The sequence below is a fragment of the Sus scrofa genome, chromosome 13, assembly GCF_000003025.6.
Source record: "Sus scrofa isolate TJ Tabasco breed Duroc chromosome 13, Sscrofa11.1, whole genome shotgun sequence".
NCBI classification, from domain to species: Eukaryota; Metazoa; Chordata; class Mammalia; order Artiodactyla; family Suidae; genus Sus; species Sus scrofa.
Genome location: NC_010455.5, coordinates 73,859,960 through 73,880,816, shown reverse-complemented (window position 1 = coordinate 73,880,816; position 20,857 = coordinate 73,859,960). Strand labels below are relative to the sequence as shown.

General features: G+C 38.4%; 1 protein-coding gene and 1 long non-coding RNA gene across 11 annotated transcripts in view; one reads left to right on the top strand and one right to left on the bottom strand.

Moving 5' to 3' along the window:
• NPHP3 (nephrocystin 3) overlaps nucleotides 1-20,857 on the top strand; it is a 57,251-nt gene that overhangs the window by 20,204 nt on the left and 16,190 nt on the right. For 9 of the 10 annotated variants that reach the window (XR_002337683.1, XR_002337681.1, XR_002337682.1 and 6 more), the window contains 15 exons: nucleotides 194-337; nucleotides 813-910; nucleotides 2,276-2,378; nucleotides 2,779-2,861; nucleotides 4,215-4,353; nucleotides 7,844-8,008; nucleotides 9,561-9,655; nucleotides 10,493-10,615; nucleotides 12,146-12,335; nucleotides 12,470-12,711; nucleotides 14,579-14,654; nucleotides 16,270-16,397; nucleotides 17,579-17,819; nucleotides 19,388-19,513; nucleotides 20,332-20,447. Coding sequence is in view for 6 of the 10 variants with exons in the window: in XM_021069461.1 (XP_020925120.1) it covers nucleotides 194-337; nucleotides 813-910; nucleotides 2,276-2,378; nucleotides 2,779-2,861; nucleotides 4,215-4,353; nucleotides 7,844-8,008; nucleotides 9,561-9,655; nucleotides 10,493-10,615; nucleotides 12,146-12,335; nucleotides 12,470-12,711; nucleotides 14,579-14,654; nucleotides 16,270-16,397; nucleotides 17,579-17,819; nucleotides 19,388-19,513; nucleotides 20,332-20,447 (2,069 nt within the window). In the remaining 4 variants the exon portion in view is untranslated. Of the gene's footprint in view, nucleotides 1-193; nucleotides 338-812; nucleotides 911-2,275; nucleotides 2,379-2,778; nucleotides 2,862-4,214; nucleotides 4,354-7,843; nucleotides 8,009-9,560; nucleotides 9,656-10,492; nucleotides 10,616-12,145; nucleotides 12,336-12,469; nucleotides 12,712-14,578; nucleotides 14,655-16,269; nucleotides 16,398-17,578; nucleotides 17,820-19,367; nucleotides 19,514-20,331; nucleotides 20,448-20,857 lie in introns of those variants that run through there. The other variant, XM_021069462.1, reaches the window with a different exon arrangement.
• On the bottom strand, nucleotides 225-16,301 carry LOC110256297. Its single transcript, XR_002337684.1, has 3 exons — nucleotides 16,234-16,301; nucleotides 3,091-3,185; nucleotides 225-357 (listed from the first exon to the last, which is right to left on the bottom strand). It is a non-coding gene; the product is annotated as an uncharacterized LOC110256297 (long non-coding RNA).

Sequence of the window (20,857 nt, the reverse complement as noted above, 5' to 3'; positions counted from 1 at the left end):
GTGTTGCTGTGGCCGTGGCATAAGGTGATGGCTGTGGTTCCAATTCAACCCCTAACCTGGGAACTTGTATATGCCACGGGTGAGGCCCTAAAAAGAAAAAAATTAAATTAAAATGCAGAGATGGAAATATTTCTCACCAGCTGTGGTAGAGTGTAGTACTTTAATTCGTATGTGTTCTCCTCTCACCTTGTAGTTGATGCAGCATTCTTGGTCAGTATCTGCTTTGACACTGGATCCTGCTAAGCTTCTGGAAGAATTCCCACGTTGGCTGGAAAAACTCTCTGCTCGTCATCAAGGCAGCATCATCATCATTATTGATTCTATAGATCAAATTCAGGTATGTTTTCACTTTGTCACCTATTGATATACCCAGAAAGAGACAAAAAATATCAGTAGTGACTATAGCAGGCATTTAAATCATATGAGAAGAAGATGTTGATGTTGTTTCTTTTATTTCTGCTTGATTTCTAGAGAGAAAGCATGTAGATTAAAAAAAAAAATGTATATGCCAGTAGATGCTAATATCCTATTAGGAAGGACCAACTATATTTTTGTCACTAGCAAATATTGTTCATTTTGACATAGTTTTAGGTCCTTGATATTTCCTTACATGGCCAGAATTCAAATCAATGATAGTAGTGTTTTGCCACTTGTTCTTCTAATATTCTGAGATAAATTATCCAAAAATAAAATTTTATCTTTCATAATAGTGAAAACAATTTAACGAGAATTTCATTTTACTTGAGCTCTTATTGGGTTGCTTTTGAAGTATTTCGAATTAATAAATGTAATTTTGTTTTTATATTTTTAAGCAAGTTGAAAAACACATGAAATGGCTGATAGATCCACTGCCGGTGAATGTAAGAGTCATTGTTTCTGTGAACGTAGAAACATGTCCTCCAGCATGGAGGTACGCTGCTTATTTTTGTTCTTTCAGATTACGTGTAGTTTCCTTTTAAATACAAACAAGGAAAGGTTTCAGATAGGTGTTTGTATTTTTCATTTAAGTAGCAGTGAGGATGGGAAGAAGTGGATGAGTTCAAGAGAAGGAAGCTGTCTGTAGGATTTGGTGGGATGTTAGATCTGGTATGTGAGGGAGGAGAAGGCCAAGATGGTACCCAGAGTTCTGGCTTGAGAAGTTAAGTAAATTGTGGTTCCGTGAACTGAGATGGGAAACACAGAGTCCAGGCAGGTTTGTGGAGGAAAGGTCATGAGAGTTTTTTCCAGACATGATTTGAGTTGCCAGTTGTAGCTCCTATCGGTGATGTCCAGTAGGCACTTAAGTTTATGGGTGAGGAAAACAAGGGAGGGCCAGGCTAGGAAAAATAGACCGGACACCTGTGATCCTGAAATGCAAGCTCACTTGAACAGTCCTCAAAAAGGGATGCAGTGGTCGAATTCTGTGAGGCAGTGTTTCTCAACCTATTTTTACCTCCTCACCCTAGGAGCCTTTTTTTTTTTTTTTTTTTTAGTAATTTTCTTCCTAATGACCACCATGCCAAGAAATTGTAATACTACACATATACCATGTAGCAATTCATGAATATAAACAGAAACCTATGTATTTGTGCTTTATGCATGAAAAGAGTAAGATTCCCCCTTCCCAGTAAACAGTTTGCACCAGCCCATTAAATAGGGTGATTTTTTTTTTTTTTTGTAGGGCAATAAAGTTGTAATTAGATTACAAGTAATCAGGGGAGTTTCTCTTGTGGCTCAGTGGGTTAAGAATCCAGCTAGTATCCATGAGGATGCAGGTTCGATGCCTGGCCTCACTCAGTGGGTTAAGGATCTGGTGTTGCCACAAGCTGCCACATAGGTCGCAGATGTGGCCTGGATTTGGTGTTTCTGTGGCTGTGGCATAGGCTGGTGGCTGTGGCTTCAGTTTGACCCCTGGCCTGGGAACTTCCATGTGCCTTGGGTGTGGTCCTAAAAAAAAAAAAAAAAAAAAAAGACTGCGTCTGGTACTCCTCCTCCTAGGTTCTAATACCTATGTTGTTTTACTGATAGTGTAGAACATAGAACTAGAAACGTTTTACCATTTCATTGTCAATGTATAAGCTATTCTATAACAGTGTTTCTTGTGATTAATTGCTAAAGTGATGATATACATGCTAGAATAAATGAAATAATATTAATATGACGAATAGAGATTAATTTTATTTTCTGAAGGCAGTATAAAAAATTCTTGTCATGGACTTTGGCTTCTTCGTGGGTAGATTATAGATTTGTTATATTTTTAGAAGAGAATTTCATTTTTCTTTTCTTTAAATAAAAGGTTGTGGCCCACACTTCATCTTGACCCTTTAAGTCCAAAAGATGCAAAGTCTATTATAATTGCAGAGTGCCACTCTGTAGGCATTAAATTGAGTAAAGAGCAGGTAAGTATGTTTAAATTTTCTGCTATCTTTTACCCTCTCTAGGTCATTATAAGAACACCCTATTTGAGACACAAAATTCAACATATATGGTTCTAAGGAAAATTGGAATTCAGTAATTACCTTGTTAAAGGCATTCACTCTTAAACTAATAACAGATAAAGAAGAAGCAATAAAAAGACTTAAGTTTTACTTTACTATATTACATTAAGCAATATTTTAAAAGCTACACAGCATCTGTATGTCGACCACATCTACAGCCCACCACCACTTGGCAGCAATAGTTCTGAGGAGATGAACCATGTTATTTCTGCAGGGTTATTTGTTGATGGCTCGGTTTTAAAGACCGCTTAATTCCAGGGTGGTTTTATGTTTTGTTTTGTTTTTCCGTAAACTGGTGCAGGAGAAGAAGCTAGAACGGCACTGTCGTTCTGCTACAACCTGCAATGCCCTTTATGTCACTCTTTTCGGCAAAATGATTGCGCGGTAAGTGGTGGTTATTTTACGCGATCATCAGCATGTTTCTGTTCACCGCAGAATGCTTCCTCACTGGGTGAAACTGAGAACTGATCGTTATGACCATCTCTTAGGCCACTCGGATTCTGTTTATTCTAACAGTAACACTAACTTCCTTGAGAATGTGACAATGACCCGTGATTGCTAGCCCTCAAACAGAACTTGTTGGATATATTTGTCTGGTTTTCAGCACACTAACCTTTTCCCAACTGGGAGTTGCAGAAGAAGGCCATCTTCAGCCTCAGTTTTGGGCCCACCCATGAGTGTTCGTTGTCACCTGGTTGAGGCCTCTAGCTTTGGGAAAATGAGGGTTAGGGTTAGTGAGGCATAAAACCATAGGTAGGTAGGTTAGAATTTTTGATTTTCTCTGTTCTCATATCTTGATACACCTTTCTTCTTACAATAGAGTCTTCTATTGTAAATATCCATGCTTAATTTGCCTTTAGATAAGCAGTAGAGGTTTTCCACTTTTATTTCTTCTTCGTACAGCCTCCTCCTACCTTGTCTATTCACAGCCAGAGATAAACAAGATTAACACTTGTTTTGGTATTCATCATGAGAGAGAGTAATCCTAGCATAACTCACCTTGCATCTAGTGCTCTTCAGTCTCATCTGAAGCACCAAATTTGAAATGAAAATAATCTTCTAAAACTTTTACTTGCCCATGGTATTTTCATCATCACCTCCCACTGTTCCCAGAGTTGTGGTGACTGGCCTCTGGGATTATCAGTGGCTTACATAGGTACAGTCAAGAGTATGAGTCATTTTCCATACATTTCATAGCATTTATTGAAGTCATCTATTTTAAGAGGGGACCATGGACCCTCCCATTCTTTATATATCTTTATATTTAAAAAAGAAACTGCTGGTAAATATTGTGTAATAGTTTAAAACAAATCCCATTTACTGATTTTCTTTAGCCTGATGTTTTCCAAATTCTGGCTCTGGTTTCAATTTAATTTGCATGGCTAACTAATAATACTTATTTATAATTCTTTCCTGCTTCCTGTATGTAGATGACATGCCTCTGGATGATAAGAATTATATCCTACTTATTTTTATGTTCCATGATGTGTAATTACTTGACATATAAAGCCCCAGCATATGTTTATTGAATTGAATTAAATGGTATACTAAAATAACTGATGACTCTAGCAGCCCCATAAAACTAACATTTTCCTGTAGTATGTTTTATTGAATTCCCATTATTATCAGTTAAACAGTACCAAAAAATAGAAAATAGAACATTGTTTTTATTTACCCCAAAGTTTTCACAGATGTTGGCAGACTGTAAGAAATTTAATCTGTTCTCAATTCCAACAGTGCTGGGAGAGCAGGCAATTTAGATAAAATCCTTCTGCAGTGTTTCCAGTGTCAAGATACTGTTTCATTATATAGACTTACTCTGCACTCTATCCAGGAATCCATGGCAAATGATATAGATAAAGAACTAATGAGACAGGTAAAGTGTAATAAACTTATAAAGCAAAGATTATTTTTGCCTTGTTTGTATTTGTGTGTGAATTGAAGTAAATAGCAAATCTTTGTAAATCCTTGTAATGTTAAATATCATGCAAGCATATACTGTACCCACTGCCATCCCCCCCTTGTGGCCAGAGGGGATCTCAGGGAATTTGCATTTTCATGGTTATCATGCAGGTTTTTCATCTTTTCATGCTTTTTGACTGATTCTTTTTTCCTCTTATGTGAATTGCTCCTTCAAGTCCTTTACCCATTTTTTTAATTGAATTGACTTTGTTGTTGTTGTTTTTTTAGGGCCCCACCTGCAGCGTATGGAAATTTTCAGGCTAGGGGTCAAATCGGAGCTGCATCTGCTGGCCTACACCACAGCCACAACGTGGGATCCAGACCAAGTCTGTGACCTACACCGCAGCTCACAGCAATGCCAGATCTTTAACCCACTGAGCAAGGCCAGGAATTGAACCCACATCCTCATAGATACTAGTCTGGTTCGTTTTCACTGAGCCACAATGTGAACTTTTTTTTTTTTCAACTGATCCGTAGGAGTTCTTAAGTGTTCTGCATATTGAATACAAATCCATTGTTATAGAGTTTGCAAATCAATGTCTTTTTCCTGTTCTTGTCTTAACTTTATGGTGTCATTATACAAAGTTTTATTTTAATGAAATTGGATTTATCAACAGTTTCTTTTATGGTATATACTTATTGTATCTTATTTGTAAAATCCTTTGCTATCTTGGAGTTCCCATTGTAGCTCAGTTGGCTAAGGACCCAACATTGTTTCTGTGAGAATATAGCTTCCATCCCTGCTCTCACTCAGTGGGTTAAGAATCCAGCCTTGCTGTGGGGTAGGTTGCATATGTGGCCCAGATATGGTGTTGCTGTCCTGTAGCACAGGCCACAGCTGCAGCTCCAATTTGACCCCTGGCCCAAAAACTTCCATATGCTGCAGGTATAGCCATAAAAAGGAAAAAAAAAATCCTTTGCTTTCTTAAAAATGTTCATTTTTTTTTCTCTTCAAAATACTTTATAATTTCATTCTTCGTGTAAGTTCTTATTGATATATTTTTATTGTGTGAAGAAGGAACCAACTTTTTCATCTTTTTTATATGGGTAGTTAATTGTTTTTTGTTGTTGTTGTTGTTGTTTTTTCTTTTTAGGGCCGCACCCTCAGCATATCAAGGTTCCCAGGCTAAGGGTTGAATCAGAGCTGTAGCCAATAGCCTACACCACAGCCATAGCAATACCAGATCCAAGCCGCATCTGCGACCTACACCACAGCTCATGGCAACACTGGATCTTTAACCCACTGAGCAAGGCCAGGGGTTGAACCACAACCTCATGGTTCCTAGTTGGATTTGTTTCTGCTGCGCCATGACGGGAACTCCCTCATTTTTCTTAATACGCCTTTTCTAGTGATTTGGAATGCCACCTCCCAAGTATCAAGCTCTCATATAAATATGAGTCTGTTTTGAGGCTCTTCTGTTCCAATTTTGTCTATTTCTTGTCAATACCACAATCTTAACTATAAGAACTTTAAAGGAAGCTTTGATATTTGATTGGGCAAACCCCCTCTTGATATTTTTCGTAATTATCTTGGCTCATTTCCTATATGTATTTTTAGAATTGGCTGAACAAGTGCTGTGGAAATTCAATACGCAATTTTAAATGGAATTGCATTGAATTTAGAGGTTAATTTGAGGGAAATTATCACATAAGTCCTCTTCATGGAAAGCTAAATAGCGATCCATTTATTTAGTCATCTTCTTCAGTGATTTTCAATAACATTTTATCTTCTTCCCCTAAGTCTTGAACATCTTGTGTTAAAATTTGTTTCTAAGGGAGTTCTCATTGTGGCTCAGTGGTCAACAAACCCGACTAGCATCCATGAGGACGAGGGTTCAATCCCTGGCCTCACTCAGTGGGTTAAGGATCTGGTGTTGCTGTGAGCTATGGTGCAGGTCACAGACATGGCTCAGATCCTGCACTGCTGGGGCTGTGGCATAGGCCAACAGCTACAGCTCCAATGGCGTCCTAGCCTGGGAACTTCCATATGCCTCAGGTTGCGGCCCTAAAAGACAAGAGGACAAAAAAAAATTTGTTTCTAAGGACTCTACAGTTAAAATAACATTTTAAAAAATTGTTCATTGCTGGTTATTCAATTTAATTTTCGAAAATTTACCAGCAACCTTGCTGAACTCATATAGTTTGAACCCAAATCCACTTTTAGGTTCATTTCTCAGCTTGGTGGTTCCTGGGGTTTGACTTTTCATCCTGCTTCCAAGCCCACAAGCTTCCTTGTTTCCTCCTCCATGTCTGTTGGCTGTTTTCCTCATGCACCCCAATGCTGAAGGACAGTCCTTGAAAGGGCCTAGTGTTGGTAAGCATTCTAGCTCTAGTTCCAGCTGCTTGCCTCATAGGGCTTAAGGGCTCTGCTTCTATCCAACTGTGGGATAGAAAACCGAAGCCCTTAAGTTATTGGAATTTTCCTCTGCCTGTCCTCTCTCCCTACTTCCCCCAGGGATGGCAGCTCCAGCACTTAGCGCTCTAATTTTCAGTTTCCTATCTGTCTGGGGGCACTTGGGAGAGTTCCCTTTTCTGCAGGTTCACCTGTGCTTTTAGAAATGTTTTATTACATGTTATGTGATATTAACAGGCATTTCTAGTAGGAAGGCTATTTCCTTCCCAGAATTGCAACTCTATTATTAGTTTTTTATTTTATGGCTGTGCCAGTGGCATATGGAAGTTGCCAGGCCAGGGATTGAATCCAGGCCACAGCAACTGTGGCAATGCTGGATACCCCAAGCCACTGTGCCGGGCTGAATCAAACCTGCACCTCCTCTGTGACCCAAGACACTGCAGTCGGCTTCCTAACCTACTGCACCACAGCGTGAACTCTCTATCATTATTTTTAATAAGATGTTTCCTGCAGGGGGTTTTTTTGGTTGTTTTTTGTTTGTTTGTTTGTTTTGCTTTTTAGGGCCACACCCGAGGCATATGGAGACTCCCAAGCTGGGGGTCCAATCGGAGCTACAGCTTTTGGCCTACATCACAACCACAGCAACGAGGGATCCGAGCCGTGTCTGTGACCTGCACCACAGCTCACAGCAATACCAGATCCTTAACCAACTGAGCAAGGCCTGTGATAGAACCCGAAACCTCATGGTTCCTAGTCAGATTCATTTCTACTGTGCCACGACGGGAACTCCTTCCTGCAGTTTTAATTTTCAGTAAACTTTTTCTATATGCATGTTATATTGGCATGCTAGATTTTATGTGTATACTATCTTACCTTTGATTAGTGCCCTTTGGAAAGTGTGTTTTAAGACATCTGTTTTTTGGTTTATTAAATCATTTGAATGGTAAATTTGAATAAGAAGTTAATAAGCTTTAAAGAATTATGGAAATTTTAACGGCTATTAGTTACCTATGGGAGTGCTTTATGATCATTGATTCTTTTTTCAACCTAGATTCTCTGCCTTGTAAATGTTAGTCACAATGGTGTGAGTGAATCCGAATTGATGGAACTCTATCCTGAGATGTCCTGGGCTGTCCTGACCTCCCTTATTCACAGTTTACACAAAATGTGTTTGTTGACTTATGGTTGTGGTTTGCTCAAGTTTCAACATCTACAGGTAAATGTTATATTAAGGTTTTTTCACTTATAAATGTCCACATACCATTGCAAATATATTATGCTACAGTACACCACATTATTTTAAATGTTTCAGTTATAAAATTGAAATCTCAAATCTGGCCTTAACAAAAGTTTTTTGCAATGATTTTAGGTTATATATAAACTTTGGCTGATATTACTCTTCTGAAGTCAGTACATTTATGAAATGTCTATTTCATAATAGGTAATTTCTTTCTGAAAGAGAAAAAGTATCATTTTCAATTTTATATTTCGTTGGATTGCTGGTATATTTTATATGTTTTAAGAGCTTGCCTGATGGGAGGGGGAGGGAGTGGGAGGGATCGGGAGCTTGAGCTTATCAGACACAACTTAGAATAGATTTACAAGGAGATCCTGCTGAATAGCATTGAGAACTTTGTCTAGATACTCACGTTGCAATAGAACAAAGGGTGGGGGAAAAAAATGTAATTGTAATGTATACATGTAAAGATAACTTGATCCCCTTGCTGTACAGTGGGAAAATAAAAAAATAATAAAAAATAATAAAAAAGGAGTTCCCGTCATGGCGCAGTGGTTAACGAATCCGACTAGGAACCATGGGGTTTCGGGTTCGGTCCCTGCCCTTGCTCAGTGGGTTAACGATCTGGCGTTGCCGTGGGGTGTGGTGTAGGTTGCAGACGCGGCTCGGATCCTGAGTTGCTGTGGCTCTGGTGTAGGCCGGTGGCTACGGCTCCGATTCAACCCCTAGCCTGGGAACCTCCATGTGCCGTGGGAGCGGCCCAAGAAATAGCAACAACAACAACAACAAAACAACAACAAAAAAAGACAAAAGACAAAAAAAAAAAAATTAAATTAAATTAAAAAATAAGAAAAAAATAATTTTTTTCTCCTCTTGAAAAAAAAAAAAAAAAAAAAAAAGAGCTTGGGCTCTGTAAGTCACTCTGCCTCAGTTCACAGCCCAGCTCTTCACAGCTTAATGTAACCTTGGGGAAGTTCTCTGAGCCTGGACAGAGGTTTCCAGCTTACTTCAGGGACTGTAAACAGAATTAATTGAGGTGGTGCATAATTAACTGATCCTGGTGAGGTCCTCAGCATGATGTCTAGCATATAGTAAATAATGACTAAGATAATTCTTATCATCCTCAATGCCCTGGCTGATTTATATATGTAAGCAAATGCAAATGAAGTCTTTCGTTTGAATATGCTTTATTATATATGTAGGTGTGGAGTGGTTGTAATATCACAGGCTTATCTTTCTCTTTTATTATATATCATTTAAATATAATTTGCTCTTTTTAGTACTTTTGCAGTCCACATTTCAGATTTTTAATGTATCTACTAAAACTTTGAATTGAACTATATTTTGGGTTCCTACAGGAATTCTCCTGTCAGTTCATCACATAAATATACCCAGAATTTTAAACTATTGTAATGCCATTTCATACAACTATAAAATTGAAATAATTGTAAGTTTTATTTTACAAATTCATAGTTAGATGTACATTGACTTATGGAAAATAGACTGTAATGTTTTTTCTTTCTCTCCGTAGGCTTGGGAAACAGTGAGACTAGAGTACATGGAAGATCCCGCCATTATTTCTTCATACAGGCAGAAGCTAACCAACTATTTCACCGTGCAGCTAAGGTACCATAAATGTCTGTGCTGCTGTTCTGAGGCTTCCGCAACACACTCTACCTCTATGTCCTTGTTTCTCTTTCTTGGCATTACTTCATGGATTGAAATTTAAGTATATAAAAATATTAAATCCTCTTCTATGTGGTTAATGTCAAAAGAGCAAAAGGTGATTGTTTGGGTCAATCTTCAGTATTATTCGCTGAAGCTTTAAACTTAAGGGAAATAAATACAGGATCATTTTATTTTATTTTATTCCAGTTAAATAGTTTAAATCTTTTAAAAGTATGTGTATATCTGTGTACACACATATACAAATATGTGTATGTTTGTGTTCATTGATTTTTTTTTTATGGTTCAATTTTAAGAAAATACCTCTAGAGTTTGGTCAGGGGTCCTGACTATCACTTTATTTTCATAGTTAAATTGGTAAAGTTTCTGATTTAGACCTAATTTTCTCAGTATCAGATGATACTTAGAGTCAGAAATCTCAAAGATACCTTTTTTTTTTTTCTTTTTGGGGCTGCACCTGCAGAATATGGAGTCTCCCAGGCTAGGTGTTGAATCGGAGCTACTGCTGCCAGCCTACGCCAATGACACAGCAACATCAGATTTGAGCCGCATCTGCAGCCTACACCACAGCCCATGGCAATGCCAGATCCTTAACCTACCGAGCGAAGCCAGGGATCAAACCCTCAACCTCATGGCTCCTAGGCAAAGTCATTTCTGCTGCTCCACTACAGGAACTCTGTCTCAAACATATCTTTCTTTCTTCAACATTTGTCTGCAGCCTTTCGAAGTGATCTTATAGGAAAGGATTATTGAACATTGTCCCTTCTCTTGTCCTAGTCAGGACCGAGTGACGTGGAGGAGTGCAGATGAGCTGCCTTGGCTTTTCCAGCAGCAGGGAAGTAAACAGAAGTTACACGATTGCCTTCTCAACCTCTTTGTGTCTCAAAACCTCTATAAAAGGTAAGAAACTTATTTGTAGAACACCTTTCCCCAGAAAAACAGATTTAAACAGTTATTCAGTGCAACAAAGAAAAACATTCTTCATTTTAAAACTAGTCCGGTTTCAGTGGCACCTGAACTAGAAAACAATGTGGGAGAAATTTTAAGACACTTTCCAAATTGCCATGAGATTTACTTTTTCCAAGAGGTAAACAAAAGATAGGCTATTGCAGTTTTCATAAAATCAGGGCTGGAATGCTCTTGAGATAGCTTTGTGTCTTAATCTTTCACTGAAGCAGGTTTAAATCCAAACCACCCAGAGAGGCTATTCATGATGTCTGCCTCTCAGGGCCTTCAAATTTTTCAAAGTGTAGCCTTCAAAGCAGACTCTGGGCTCTACATAGAATCTGACTGGTGCTGAGTTTAAAGAAAGGATTATCCTTTTCATAACTGTATTACTGTCTCTTCTGGTGTGCTCAAATTTACCTGTGGCAGAACCACCTTTTCTTGCGCCAACGTTCTGACCTTTAAGCCCTAGGAAGAGCTTTTTCTGTCTCACCTGGAAATTTAGACCCTCTCATAACATAGCTGCATAATTTGTTTTGCTCTTCGTGAACTCTCTCAAATTTCTTCATTGCTCCTCATAAATTATTGCTAATCTTCATCTCAGTTTTTCATGATTTGTTTGAAATCAGATTCATGCTTTAGTTTACTAGCTTTCCCATTCTACCTAATACTACCTACAGAAGAATAAGCTGACCTTTTCATTAATTCCTTGATGAAAATTCAAAGCAGGCATTCTAACAGTTTGCTTATGTTTCATTATTTTGTTTGATTTCTATCATTTAAAATAATTTTGGGGCGTTCCCATCTTGGCACAGCAGAAGCCTATCCAACTAGGAACCATGAAGTTGTGGGTTTGACCCCTGGCCCCGCTCTGTGAGTTAAGGATCTGGCGAGGCCATGAGCTGTGGTGTAGGTCGAAAACGTGGCTTGGATCTGGTGTTGCTGTGGCTGGGGCATAGGCCAGCAGCTGTAGCTCCAATTTGACCCCTAGCCTGGGAACCTCTATATGCCATGGGTGTGGCCCTAAAAAGACAAAAGACGAAATAAATAATTTTAAAATAAAATAATTTTGGGGTGAACTCCACAGTTGACTGCATATCGTGAAATGTCTAGAAAGGAACCTGAGAAGTTTCCATTGGTGAGTAACAATGATATTGATGAAAACAGCCAACACTATGGAGTTCTTGCCACCATGGTGCTATAATCTCCTCACAGTAACACTTGAGGCAGGTGGTCTCAGGGCCCCTCCTTCTGCAGATGAGGGCGATGAGGTGTCAGAGGTCAGACAGTCTGCTCAGGGTCCCACAGCCAGGGAGCTGTGGTCTCAGATGGCAGGCTGATGGTCCCCGTCTACACCCTTGCCTTACTACACTGGACTTGCCTACTAGTCAATTCTCAAGAGCTTGATATGAATTGTGGCATCTTCACACAATGGTGGGTGTTAAATTTTCTTTGTCATTAAAGTGCTGTTATTTGTTGAAACAGAGGACACTTTGCTGAGTTGCTGAGTTACTGGCAGTTTGTTGGAAAAGACAAAAGTGCGATGGCAGCAGAATACTTTGATTCCTTGAAACGGTATGAGAAAAACTGTGACGGCGAGGAGAGCATGATTTGCTTGGCTGACCTTTATGAAACTCTGGGGCGATTTCTCAAGGATCTAGGCCTCCTCAGTCAGGTAACATCAGCAGAGAGTCAGAGACAAAGAGTTTTCTTGCAGGAGTCAGTGCAGCTTTCTTTTGTTGTGCTAATCAGATAGCAGACCTTAGGGCTTTTCTCTCACTTTAATTGACTTTAACCTTTTGTTCCCAGGCTGTTGTGCCTTTGCAGAGGTCTCTAGAAATTCGAGAAACAGCCTTAGATCCAGATCACCCACGAGTGGCTCAGTCCCTGCATCAGCTAGCAAGTGTGTACGTACAGTGGAAGAAGTTCGGCAATGCAGAACAACTGTTTAAACAGGCGTTGGAAATCTCAGAAAATGCCTATGGTGTGGACCATCCACATATTGCTCGTGAACTTGAGGCACTTGCAACTTTGTACCAGAAACAAAATAAGTAAGATTTCTATTGGTAATTATCTGGTATATGACAGGGAACTATAGTTCTTACTGTACTTACATGGGAGGCTTTGTTTTGTGGCTCTGTACTTTCCCTTATCCTATGGTTTTTTCCCCCTTCTTTTTTCATTTTTTAAAGTTTTATTGAAGTAGAGTTGATTTACAATGTTGTTAATTTCTGCTGTACAACAAAGTGATGCAGCTATACACATATACATATCCATTCTTTTTCAGATTCTTTTCCCATATAAGTTATCACAGAATAGTGAGTAGAGTTCTCTCTGCTATACAGTAGGTCCCAGTGACCAACCATTCCATCCTATATTCTTTGCTTTGCTTTGCTGGCCATACCCATGGCATATGGAAGTTCTCCAGGCCAGGGATCTAATCCAAGCTGCATCTGCAACCTACATCTCACAGCTTTGGAAACACCAAATCCTTAACCCATTGTGCTGGGCTGGGGATCGAACCCTCACCACTGAGGAGACAAGGCCGGATCCTTAACCTGCTGCACCACAACAATAACTCTGCACCTTATATTCTTTTGAACCCACCATATTCAAATACTATCCTTGCTTTGGGTCTTCATGAGGTGAACAGAAAATTAGAACAAGATTCAGGAGTTCCCATTGTGGCACAGGGAAAACCAATCCAACTAGTATCCATGATGATGCAGGTTCAATCCTTGGCCCCACTCAGTGTGGGTCAGGGATAGAGCGTTGCTGTGAATTGTGGTTTGGGTCACAGACATGGCTGGGATCTTGCTGCTCTGGCTGTAGCATAGGCCAGCAGCTTTAGCTCCAATTCGACCCCTAGCCTGGGAATTTCCATATGCCATGAGTGTGGCCCTAATACTCATCTCTATTTCAAGATGTGTGGAGGAGCAGGGACTTTGGAGTCATATAGTCGGGTTTGAAACCAGACTCCTTCACTGGCTAGCTTTGTAATATTGAATGTGTTACTATACAGGGGCAGCAAGCCATTGCCCACGTGCTTCCAGGGGCCCCTTCCAGAGGCCCCTGTATTGGATGTAGGGGTTGTTGTGGGACACAGCCACATTTTTCTCATTTACGTGTTGTCTGTGATTGCTCCCGTGCTTGAACAGCAGTTTTATAGTTGCAACAGAGACCACATGACCCACAAAGTCTAAAATGTTTACTATCTTACGGAAGAAGTTTGCTGATCCCTAATAAAATAAACCCACCAAATGGCATCTCTTCCTCTATCTGAAATCATTTCTTTTGCTCCATCGTAGGTGATACATATTGGAATTTTTTCTTTTCACTTCTAGAAGTATTTGTCTCACAGAGATATTGTATGAATTTCATGTTTCTATTTGACCAAAAATTAGCGTGTGTGGAAGCCAGTAAAGCAAACTCAAGGTTTGGATTTTCATTTTGTTAGATTCCCCTTTAGAGATTCAAAGTGAATTTAATTAGTTAAAAACAGCTAAATGCAAGCTACTGGGGACTAGATTTGTTTTGTTAGATTTTGTTTTATGAAAGTTTTTGTTAAAGTTTTGTTTTTTGTTTTTTCCTTTTGGCTGCATCCACAGCATATGGAAGTTCACAGGCCAGGGATTCAACTGCAGTAACGCTGGATCCTTTAACCCACTCTGCCAGGGACCGGGACCAAACTTGCACCTCCACAGCAACTGGAGCCACCGCAGTCAGAATCTTAATCTGCACCACAACAAGAACTCCACTGTTAAAGATTTTTAATTCCATGTGACTATCACTTCTAGAAATAATGCTGTATGTAATTAGCCAAAGGTGGCTCTACACCAGTGCTTTCATTTCATTGAAGTATGATGCTTTGGACATATGTTTCTTTCATTTGACTTACTTTTTTTTTTTTCTTTTAAGATATGAACAAGCTGAACATTTTAGGAAAAAATCTTTTAAAATTCGTCAGAAAGCTACAAGGAGAAAAGGCAACTTGGTAATGAGAAATTTCTTTTGTATTGTGTTTTGAACCAAAAAGGAAAAGAACATCTCTGAATATCCTCGTGTTGATGCATAAACCTCATGTATTTAAGAACTTTAGATTTTAAAACTTCTAGGGAAGTACTGATTAACATTTTCTCATTTATTTATAGTACATATTTAAATATTAGGATTACTGAGAAATACAAATTTAAAAATTTTTTAAATATATATGGCATTTTAAAATATTTTTAAAATTTTTAAAATATATATGGCAAATAATCATGTTGTACCTTAAACTTACACATTGTTATATGTCATTTTATCTCAGTAAAGCTGGGGAAAATTTTTTATAATTTTTTTTAAAAAATGGAAACTTTAAGTTAATTTGAAAGTTAGATTTTAGAAGATGGACTTAAAAGGTGTTTTAGTTCTTTAAAGGATTGGGAAAGAGAATAAAAGAAATTTAGCAAACATTTTATGTTGGATTCAAATGCCCAGAAATTATTATCTTTTTTTTTTTAATTGTTATTTCCCCAATACAATTTTTTTTTTTCTGCTCTACAGCATGGTGACCCAGTTACACATACATGTATAGATTTTTTTTTCTCTCATTATCTTGCTCCGTCATAAGTGACTAGACATAGTTCTCAATGCTAGAAATTATTACTTTTTTTTTTTTGCTTTTTCTAGGGCCGCTCCTGCAGCATATGGAGGTTCCCAGGCTAGGGGTCTAATTGGAGCTGTAGCCGCCGGCCTACACCACAGCCACAGCAACAAGGGATCCGAGCCAAGTCTGCAACCTATACCACAGAACTACACCACAGCTCACGGCAACGCTAGATCCTTAACCCACCGAGCAAGGCCAGGATCGAACCCACAACCTCATGGTTCCTCGTCAGATTCGTTAACCACTGAGCCATGACAGGAACTCCTAGAAATTATCTTAAGTGCAAAAAAATTTTCGTTTTCTAAGCTGCCCCTAATATCTAAATATAGCATATTTGTTTTAACTTAAAATGCTGTGTGCAATTTTATTGAAACATATTTGACATCTAATATTGTATAAATTTAAGATGTACAACATGTTTATTTAATGCATTTATATATTGTAATATGATTATCGCCATAGCATTAGCTAGCTCTGTCACATCACATAATTATCATTTCTTTTTTGTGGTGGGAATAATTAAGATCTATTTCTTAGCAAGTTTGATGATTACAATACAGTATTATCTGTATTTACTACGCTGTACATTTGATTTCTGGGATTTAGTGTCTACTAGTTGCATGTGGTCTCTGCAGTTTAAGTACTTGATATTTAAATATTTAGTAGTGGGGTTAATTCTTTTTCCTGATCTTTGTGAAGCTCTTTGGATTCAGTTCACTTTGCTAAAATATCCCACATTTTCACAAAATAATTTTTAATAAATTTAAGAACGTGATGCCAAATAGAAATATGTATATTTTCAGGAATCACTGGATTAATTTTGTATGATACTTAAAATAATTGTAATCTACTTTAAAAGGAACAAAAGGAGAAAGAATTTTTTGGAAGCCTCGTGTATTATTTCAGAATCAAAGATGGCACTTACTTAATGACTGTTGTGCATTTCTTGTATTTGCTCCAGTATGGATTTGCCCTTCTGCGTAGACGGGCCCTGCAGTTAGAAGAGCTCACGTTAGGTAAGGACACACCTGACAATGCTCGGACCCTCAATGAACTGGGCGTGCTCTACTATCTTCAGAACAACCTGGAGTGAGTACCACTGTGTCAATAACAAAAACAGCTGTCCATTTTGCCTCTTAGATGTAATGCTGTTTTACATTTCTATCAAGTCAAGCTACAAAACCATGGGTAGTGGAGTTCCCATCGTGGCTCAGCGGTTAACAAATCCGACTAAGAATCATGAGGTTGAGGGTTCGATCCGTGGCCTTGCTCAGTGGGTTAAGGATCCAGCGATGCCGTGAGCTGTGGTGTAGGTCACAGACGCGCTCGGATCCTGAGTTACTATGGCTCTGGTGTAGGCCGGCGGCTGCAGTTCTGATTGGACTCCTAGCCTGGGGAACCTCCACGTACCGTGGGTGCGGCCCTAGACAGAAAGACAAAAAAAAAAAAAAAACAAACAAAAAAACACTGGTAGAAACCACGTCAGAGTTCATGTATGACATGTTATAAGCAAGGCCACACTTAAAAACAGTGACATTTTCTCTACTATTTCCTTTCACATTGTTTCTTTAGTAACTAGAAAGTTATTCTGTAGCTTTCCTACTATGTTTTACATGTTTATAAAGAGTGAGTGTGTAGATACTGTGCATGAGCTCTCACATAAGAACAAACTTGGCACTAAAGGAGAATAAGGAATAGAGTGTAAGTGGCTGCTAGTTTTATTCTTCAGCTTATTTGGGCATTAAGACTCAAAAAGGCATTAATATTTATGAAAAAGAAGTGCTTTTGAACTTCTTTGTATGTCAGAAAAATGTTAACAAGTTTGACACTTTGGATACCAGAAAAATACGACAAATATTTATCCTATCCCACTCACAAAAGTTTCTTTTACTCTTAAAAATTATTTAGTTCTAACTCCAACAGGAAAAGGAAAGACTACCGAAATCTTTTGTTTGGCCTAGTAATTTTTAAGATAAAAAAGGGTATTTTTGGAAACTTTTTATTGGTTTGTCTTTTCAGAGAAGTAAAGTGGAGCATTGAGGCAATCATCCAGATACTTTAGGCTCTCACACTATTAGGAAAGCATTTTCGATTTTTTTGGAAAAGGGCAGGAAGAGATGAGGCGTAGGAAAGAGCTTTGGAGCTGAATTCTGCTTTTTAACGCTCTTGGTTTTAAGAAGAAAAGTGCTTCAGTTCTCCACTTAAATAGGGCAAAGGGTTCTGACTTCTAGAGAATAAATTGTTTATTTATTTGGGGCTTTTGTTCATAGAACAGCTGAACAGTTTCTGAAGCGGTCCTTGGAGATGAGGGAGCGAGTTCTCGGACCAGATCACCCTGACTGTGCCCAGTCTTTGAATAATCTGGCAGCTCTGTGCAATGAAAAGAAGCAGTATGATAAAGCAGAAGAACTTTATGAAAGAGCCTTAGACATTCGGAGACGAGCATTAGCTCCTGATCACCCTTCTTTAGCTTACACGGTGAAGCATCTTGCAATTCTGTATAAGAAGATGGTAAGTAATCTTAAGTATGCCTACATGTGTGTTATACTAATTGAGCCATAATTGCTATCAGCAAAATAATCTTCTGATGGATTATCTTCTATGTGCTTGTAAATCACAATAATTTTTAACAAATAGCTAAGGATAACATTTAAAAATATTATTTCAGGCTTAACTAAATTAAGGTGCTGATTTTTTTTTTAACTTTTTTTTTTTTTTTTTTTTTGGTCTTTTTGCCATTTTTTGGGCTGCTCCTGAGGCATATGGAGGTTCCCAAGCTAGGGGTTGAATCCAAGCTGTAGCTGCCAGCCTACACCACAGCCACAGCAACACCAGATCTGAGCCTCTTCTGCAACCTGCACCACAGTTCACGGCAACGCCGGACCCTTAAACCCACTGAGCGAGGCCAGGGATCAAACCTGGGTCCTCGTGGATGCTAGTCAGCTTCATTTCCACTGAGCCATAACGGGAATTCCCACTGGTTTAGTTTTTAAAAATACATTCTACAGAGTTCCTGTCGTGGCACAGTGGTTAACGAATCTGACTAGGAACCACGAGGTTGCGGGTTCAATCCCTGACCTTGCTCAGTGGGTTAAGGATCTGGCGTTGCCCTGAGCTGCAGTGTAGGTCACAGACGTAAGCCTGGATCCCACGTTGCTATGGCTCTGATGTAGGCTGGTGGGTACAGCTCCAATTAGACCCCTAGCCTGGGAATCTCCGTATGCTGCGGGAGTGGCCCTAGAAAAGACAAAAAAAAAAACCAAAAAAAACCCATTCTAAATACAAATGCATTCATCAGCATTCTGATTAGAACTTATTCTCCTTTTACATTTCAGAAGTTCTAAAATTCAACCAGGATTAAGTTTGCTGTGCTAACCTACCATAAACAATAACCAATCACCCATCTATCCTGGCTGAAGGAGGAGTCTCTGTGGCTGATTAAATGACTATTTTAATTGCTCTTTCTTTTCTTTGCCTGCAAATAATGTAACCATTCTTTAACCATAGGGTTCTAGCCTGAGTAATGTTTGGAATTTTTATAGCTGTTCTCAAAAAAAAAAAAAAAAGCTTTCATTTATTGCAGTTACAGTTATATATACTGACTTCAGACTTTGTGAGACCCTTGCTGGTCCTCCTAACCCTGAAAGTTGATGTTTTACTATGAAGGATCCATTGTTGCTCTTTCTGCATAACTTTCAAGTAAAAAAGAAATTATTAGAAAACTCTGGAAAGGATTTGGTAGAAAGTGAGTTTTTATTTTGATGTTATCTCTAAATTTTGTATAGTAGTGAACATACTTTGGCACATTTTTACTTCATCAGAAACCATAATAATGGGTAATCCTGAAGGACTTTCTGAATTATCAAAGAAAATGTTTTTATATTCAATATAACTTTGCTTACATATTCTGTTAGATTTTAGTTATCTATAAACTTAACCATTAAACTGGGAGGAAATGCTTCTGAACTTGTTTTCCTCAAAATTACTTTTTAATCTAAAATTGTATTTATGGAACAAGCTCTGATCAGAAAGTATTTATTGCTTTAATATTTTTGTTAGATTTCATTTTTGTTTTTTAGGGGAAACTTGACAAAGCTGTACCTCTGTATGAGCTGGCTGTTGAAATTCGGCAGAAATCCTTTGGTCCAAAGCACCCTAGTGTAGCTACTGCCTTGGTGAACTTAGCTGTTCTTTATAGCCAAATGGTAAGTTCCCACACTTTAACTCTGTATAAATGGATAGTTTTAAGGTATGAAATGTAGGCAAACAACACAGTAAAAATAAAGGACATTTAAGGTTATCTACTAATGTCCCCTTTAGTATTTGAGAAATTATTGAAGTTACATTTGTACCATAGTTCCTTCCTCTTAGTATAAAACACTGAGTGTTTAGCTCACTGCATGGGCTTAGTTTTTTAAATTTCTGAGACTCCCTACATCTAATATTCTCTACATGTAATATTCTTCTTAAGTGGTGACATTGGCCTATGATGGGTGAGAAACAGGCATGGTACCCTCTGGGCAATAAAGAAACAAGTCTGTGCTTATATAATTGGAATGTCAGTGGTCACCAAGCCAGGTCTAAACCTAGGTTTCTGACTTTTTTTTTCCCTCTTTTTAGGGCTGCACCTGCAGCACATGGACGTTCCCGGGCTGGGGTCGAATCAGAGCTGCAGCTGCCGACCTACCCCACAGCTACAGCAATGCTGGACCCTTAGCCCACTGAGCAAGGCCAAGAATTGGACCCATATCATCATGGACACTATGTCAGTTTCTTAATCTGCTGAGCCACAATGGGAACTCTCCGACTTTCTATTACAGTGCTTCTTCCATTATGATTTATTCATAAATTAGTCTGTTTATCCACATATTATAGAAGGATATTAACTTTTTAAAAGTACTTACTCAGCTTAGTCTAATAATTAATAGTAAAATTACTATAGTCAGTTATATTACAGTAAATTAATAGGACTTTTAGAAACCCAGTGTGTTCAAGTAAGCACTGTTTCTTTTCTTTTAATAAGAAAAAGCACATTGAAGCCTTGCCGTTATATGAAAGAGCATTAAAGATTTACGAAGATAGCCTGGGTCGAATGCATCCTCGAGTTGGAGAAACATTAAAAAATTTAGCTGTGCTTAGGTAAGAGTTTTTCACTTTCAGCCAAAAACCCCTTTTATTTTTTTCCAAAGTTTTATTGAAATATAGTTGATTTACAATGTTGTGACAATTTCTACTGTACAGCAAAGTGATTCAGTTATACATGTACACACATGGAATCCCTTTAGAAATCTTTGACCCATCATAGAACAACACAGAATATTTATTGCTAATATGCTTTTTCTTGGAGTGGGAGGGGTTGTTTTTGGTTGATCTACTTCAAGAGATACTGAAATAATATCCAGAAGCAGTGTATCATGGCAAATAGAGAAGAATGGTTTACATCTGCAGCTCTCTGGCTCTGGGGGTAATATAGGCAATTTACTGTCCTCAGAGCTGATTTACCATTGAGTACATGCTGACTTTTGCATCATATTTATCTCAGGATGCTA